At 37.8% G+C, this 6,490-nt stretch overlaps 1 protein-coding gene and 1 pseudogene across 2 annotated transcripts; both read left to right on the forward strand.

Moving 5' to 3' along the window:
• The first annotated feature begins 347 nt into the window (after positions 1-347).
• Positions 348-2,009, forward strand: LOC100967131 (annotated as a pseudogene).
• A 352-nt stretch (positions 2,010-2,361) lies between these two features.
• On the forward strand, positions 2,362-3,225 carry LOC100966295 (40S ribosomal protein S3a-like). 2 transcript variants are annotated; one of them, XM_012810658.2, is made up of 2 exons: positions 2,362-2,389; positions 2,429-3,225. In XM_012810658.2, the coding sequence occupies exons 1-2, from the start codon at positions 2,380-2,382 to the stop codon at positions 3,172-3,174; spliced, it is 756 nt and encodes a 251-aa protein (XP_012666112.1). In that variant the 5' UTR covers positions 2,362-2,379; the 3' UTR covers positions 3,175-3,225. The 2 variants fall into 2 exon arrangements, with proteins under 2 accessions (XP_012666112.1, XP_012666111.1); XM_012810657.2 differs by having other exon boundaries at positions 2,380-3,225.
• Positions 3,226-6,490: the final 3,265 nt, after the last annotated feature.

Raw genomic sequence — 6,490 nt, forward strand, 5'->3', positions numbered from 1 at the left:
ATTACACCAAATGAAAGTCTACTGTTGACTTCTCAGGAAGCACAGAGTTCAGGATCCTTCAGTAAATAGTACTTTAAGCAAGTTCAGTTGTCAATGGGTGCAGGGTTCTTTGCCAAATAATTATGTCTGTGACTTTACTGAAACTCTCCAGCTCTGTAGACTCAAAGGACTTCAGGAAACTCCTTACACTGCTCCGCTATAGTGGTATGACCAGGACCATTGAGAGAAAGTGGTGTCTGGATCAACACAGGATTCCTGTGCCTTAGTGAAATGAAACCCTTTTTCCTTCTGAATTGATCTCCACAAGTTCACTGTGCCAGCTCTTGGGGATCACCTATTCATCTTCGATGGCTTTTGAGGAACTCCTGGATCAAGTTGGAAACCTGGGTAGACTCCAGGTCCTTCAGCTGGCTTTTTATTATGTTGTCAACTTCATTCTGTACTCTCATATTCTGCTGGAGAACTTCACTGCAGCCATCTCTGATCATCGCTGCTGGGTCCACATCCTCGACAACGACACTGTCTCTGACAATGACACTGGGACCCTCAGCCAAGATGCCCTTCTAAGAGTCTCCATCCCACTGGACTCCAGCCTGAAGCCAGAGAAGTGTCGTCGCTTTGTCCTTCCCCAGTGGCAGCTCCTTAAATACAAGCAAGCCAGGCACAGAGAACTGTGTGGATTGTTGGGTGTATGATCAAAGCTTCTTTTCCACTATTGTGACTGAGGTATGAAGTTTCATATTCTGCTTATGTGACCAGAGTGTTTGAAGGTAATACAAAAAATGTAGTTGGTTCACACATCTAGATCCCAGATGGGTACTGCAGTCAACTCTTTTATTCATTTCTTTAGTAGGTAACAATTGCTTATCTGTACTATAATGCAGTCAAATTTATAAGTATTTAGGCTAATGAATTGAACAAGCTAAACATAAACCTGCTATTATATCGTTTAGTCTAGATCTATAATTTTTGAGAAGGAAAATATTATGCTAGGGCAGTAGTTCTCAATACTCATTATCAAACTAATGTGAAGAGCAAATAAACCAGAACTTCTGCTCATGGGATTAGGGCACAGGTATTTATGAAGCTTTTTGAATGACTAGTCAGTATGTGACTAAGGATGAGAATTATTGTTATTATTATTATTGAGACAGAGTCTCAAGCTGTTGCCCTGGGTAGAGTGCTGTGACGTCACAGCTCACAGCAACCTCAAACTTTTGGGCTTAAGTGATTCTTTTGCCTCAGCCTCCCAAGTAGTCCCAGGCTGCCTGCCGTAATGCCCAGCTATTTTTGTTGTTGTTGTTTCAATTGGCATTGTTGTTTTAGCTGGCCTGGGCCAGGTTTGAGCCTGGAAGACTTGGTGTTTGTGGCCGGTGCCCTACCCACTGAGCTACGGGTGCCACTGAGAATTATTGTAATAGTTGAAATCACAGCTAAGTGAAGCCAAAGATAGGGCCTTTATGTAATCCGCATGATGAGGCTGGCCTTCCTAGAAAATTTATAGGGTTTTGGCATATAGTTTTTAAATTTTGGTAAATAAATTTTTTCTTTGTAGTTTTTGCATGTTTTTAATTATAATTGTTAAAGAATGTATGGAAGTTAATTCCAATTTACAGAATTATTGGTGGGAAGAAAAAATGAGTAAAAAGACATAGACATGTGGATATAGGCTGTTGGAAGGTTGTGAGGTCAAAGAAAACTCCACTGCATTTGAAGGATTGAAATTAAGTCAGTATTTTCAAAGTGTGGGCTACCAGAGGAGAGTATCTTTAGATGATGCTGGAGAGGGAGGCATGATGATCACAGCAGAGGGTCATGTATATCCTATGTTTGGAGTCAGTATCTACTAAACTGCTCAATATCCGCTCCAGCTCCACTGTGCTGCTTTCCTTCTCTTCTAGTGGGACCAAGTGTGTGAATCTAAGTCACAAAAATCAGTGACTCAATCCTTATTTATGGCTGGGTCACTGCTGGGAAGTCTGATATATGGCTGTCTTTCAGACAGGTGAGTGTCACCTCATTTTCTTTTGAAGTGTTTATCAGATGATAGATTCACTCCTTTATTTTAGATGTATTTACTGAGCTGTTGTTATTTGCACTGTGCTATGTGATGCCCTCTATTTCTGACTCTATGGAGCTAAAAGTGAATAACAACAGTGCCTGATACGTGAATAAGAAATTATAGTTTGGTATTAGAAATCTACTTGTTTTAGTGCATAAAGGAAGACATAAAAATATAAATCAGGTTTAACAAAGTTTCAGGAAGAAATGTTTGGAGATTATAGAATTTGAGGTTTATGAGTTAGTTCAATACAAGTAGAGCAAGGGGTTTGAATCAGAAGATAACTACATGACCCTTTTGGCTCACTGAGCACCATCATGGTGGTCGGCAAGAACAAGTGCCTTACAAAAGGCGGCAAAAAGGGAGCCAAGAAGAAAGTGGTTGATCCATTTTCTAAGAAAGATTGGTGTGATGTGAAAGCACCTGCTATGTTCAACATAAAAAATATCGGGAAAACACTAGTCACCAGGACTCAAGGAACCAAAATTGCATCTGATGGTCTCAAAGGTCGTGTGTTTGAAGTGAGTCTTGCTGATCTGCAGAATGATGAAGTTGCATTTAGAAAATTCAAGCCGATTACTGAAGATGTTCAGGGCAAAAACTGCCTGACTAACTTCCATGGCATGGATCTTACCCATGACAAAATGTGTTCTATGGTTAAAAAATGGCAGACTATGATTGAAGCTCATGTTGATGGTAAGACTACCGATGGTTATTTGCTTCATCTGTTCTGTGTTGGTTTTACTAAAAAACTCAATAATCAGATACGGAAGACCTCTTATGCCCAGCACCAACAGGTTCGCCAAATCCAGAAGAAAATGATGGAAATCATGACCAGAGAGGTGCAGATGAATGACTTGAAAGAAGTTGTCAATAAATTGATTCCAGATAGCATTGGAAAAGACATAGAAAGGGCATGCCAGTCTATTTATCCTCTCCATGATGTCTTTGTTAGAAAAGTAAAAATGCTGAAGAAACCCAAGTTTGAGTTGGGAAAACTCATGGAGCTTCATGGTGAAGGTCGTAGTTCTGGAAAAGCTACTGGGGACGAGACAGGTGCTAAAGTTGAACGAGCTGATGGATATGAACCACCAGTCCAAGAATCTGTCTAAAATTCAGGCTTTTAATAATGACAAATAAAGAATCCTATTTGTGAAAAAAAAGAAGATAAGTACATGTTTAAAAGCACAAATTTGTGAAATGTTCTTGGCCTTGGCAATATTCCAAACCATCTAGATTTATGAGGTAAATCATTATCAACACATTTAGACTGGTCATCATTCCGTGTTAGCAGTCTAAGTGTCCACGTGTAATGGGAGACACTGTTATAATATCTGTGCATTGTGCAGCAGTGTGGTACTGAAAGTGTGGTAACTCACTGCACCTGTAACATGTATGCTGATCCTTGTGAAATTCCTTTAATAAGTAGTATTTGTCATCTTGAAAGAAGCATAATATGAGAGGTTTGGGGCTTCCTGAACCTAGGAATAGTTTTTCTGGAGGCTGCAGTAGACCATGGCTGTTACTTGGGTATGTCTCCCATGAAGACACTGAGGGCACTTAATGCTCAATATTATCTGGTAATTTCAGCTGTAAATTATGTCCTTTGATTTTGTCACAGCTAGATATATTCTGCATAGATTTCTGAGTCTGAGCATTCATTTTAATTCCTCTAATTTCTTATTTTTAATCATTATGCATACATAATAGTCTTACATATTCATGCAATATGTGATATGGTTTGATATAGGCATAGAGTATGTAATCATGGAATCAGGGTAGTTGGAATATTCATCACCTCAAGTATTTATCATATAGACCCTGAAAAAAGCATTCAATAGAGTTCAACATTCCTTAATGATAAAAAATACTTCTGGGAAAAACTGGGTATAGAAAGAACATATTTCAACATAAATCATATATGACAAACCCATAGCCAGCATCATACTGAACAGAGAAGAACAAGCCTTTCCTTTGAGATCTAGAACAAAACACCATTTCCCACTTTCACTACTTTATTCAACATAGTACTAGCAGTCATAGCCAGAGAAATTAGACAAGAGGAAGAATAAAAGGGCATCCAAATTGGAAACAAAGAACCTAAATTATTCTTGTTTGCAGATGATATAGCCCCAGTGTTGAGACTCATAAAGGCAAAGCTATTCTACTCATACCTTGTTTTTTCTTGGGAAATTCTTGGATTTCTTACATCCAATTTTTAGATTTCTTTGAAAAGCCTGAACTTCTGAACTGTGTGCCAGCCTATTAACATGTGCCAATAACTAAATCCAAGGTTCTTCCCCAGATATGATTTTCAAGCCTGGTTTATTTCTTTGCCTCAACATCCCCATATCCTTGTTACAGAGAATGATACTGGCTACTGCCTCGAGAATATTTGAAACAGTAAGTGGGAAGTCAAATCTTCTATCTGATCTTTGACTTAGAATTGAGTTGCTGTGTTCAAGTAAGAATTCTTTTTTAAATTTTACTTATTTATTTCAGAAAATTACAGGGGCATATGCTTTTTTGTTGTATATTTTGATTTTGTACATTTTATGTCAAAGTAACAAGCATTCCTTATTAACATATTTTGATTTTGTACATTTTAAGTCATTTTAAGTCAAAGTAATAAGCATCTAAGAAAGTGTGCATTATATCAGTTAGGTAGGAATTTCCCCAACCCCTCCTCCCACCTCGACCTCTTTGATTTCTGTTGAGTTTAACTTACATATATGCACATGAGAGTTAGTCAACTTGTTTCAATTTTGTATTGAGTACATGTGGTATTTGTTTTTCCATTCTTGGCACACTTCATTTAGAAGAATGGTCTCCGGTTGTATCCAAGTTGTTACAAAAAATACTACACTATCATTTTTTTCTGGCTAAATAGTACTCCGTGGTATACATATACCACATTTTATTAATTCACTCTTGTGTTGATGAGTGCTTGGGTTGTTTCCACATTGTTGCTATGTGAATAGTGCTGCTATAAATATTGGAGGTTTTTTGTTACACATATTTATTTATTTATTTTTGAGGCAGAGTCTCATTATGTCACCCTTGGTAGAGTTCAGGGGTGTCACAGCTCACAGCAACCTCTAAGTCTTGGGCTTAAGCGATTCTCTTGCCTCAGCCTCCCAAGTAGCTGGGACTACAGGAACCTGTCACAACGCTTGACTATTTTTTGGTTGCAGTTGTCATTGTTGTTTGGCTGGTGTTCAAACCCACCAGCCCCAGTGTATGTGGCCAGCACCCTAGCTGCTGAGCTACAGGCACTGAGCCTACACATATATTTTGTTACACAAAGATAAGATAAAATGTCTTTTTTTTTCCTTTGGGTAAATACTTATCCACGGGATTGTTAACATCGCCAGACATGTTACCTCACACCTCTAGTCCTAGCTATTCAGAATGATGTAAGGCAGGAGAGTCCGTGGAAACTAGAACTTTGAGTTACAGTGAAGTATAATGGTACCATTGCATTCCATGCTGGGTGAGAGACTGGGCAACAGAGTGAGACTCAATCTCTGAACAAAAGAACTATTTCTTTATTATTATTATTATTAAATCATAGCTGTGTACATTAATGCAATCATGGGGTACAATGTGCTGGTTTTATATACAATTAGAAATATTTTCATCAAACTGATTAACATAGCCTTCACGGCATTTTCTTAGTTATTGTGTTAAGACATTTATTTATTTATTTTTTATTAAATGATAACTATGTACATTAATGCAATTCTGGGGTACAGTGTGGTGTTTTCATATACAATTTGAAATATTTTCTTCTTCTTTTTAATTATTAAATGATAACTATGTACATTAATGCAATTCTGGGGTACAGTGTGGTGTTTTCATATACAATTTGAAATATTTTCATCAAACTGGTTAACATAGTCTTCATGTTATTTTCTTAGTTATTGTGTTAAGACAATCATATTCTACTCTTGGAAAGATTCACTTGTACCCTTGTAAGATAAACCATAGAAATGATCCCTCCAATCTCCCTCCCTTCACCCATTCCCTCTCTTTTCTCTCCCCTCCCTGTATACTTAGGCTGTTATTAGGTTATAGATTTCATATGAAAGCTATAGATTAATTTCATGATAGGGCTGTGTACATTGGATAATTTTTCTTCCAATCCTGTGACACTTCGCTAGGAAGAACACTTTCCAGATCCATCCATGTGAACATGAAGGACGTAAAGTCTCCATCTTTCTTTATGGCTGCATAGTATTCCATGGTGTACACATATCACAGTTTGTTGATCCATTCATGGATCGATGGGCACTTGGGCTTTTTCCATGACCTGGCAATTATGAATTGGGCTGCAATGAACATTCTGATACAAATATCTTTGTTGTAATGTGATTTTTGGTTGTCTGGGAATATACCTAATAAAGGAATTGCAGGGTCAAACGGCAG

Source organism: Otolemur garnettii, unplaced genomic scaffold, assembly GCF_000181295.1.
Source record: "Otolemur garnettii isolate 467f Iridium unplaced genomic scaffold, OtoGar3 scaffold00140, whole genome shotgun sequence".
NCBI lineage: Eukaryota > Metazoa > Chordata > Mammalia > Primates > Galagidae > Otolemur > Otolemur garnettii.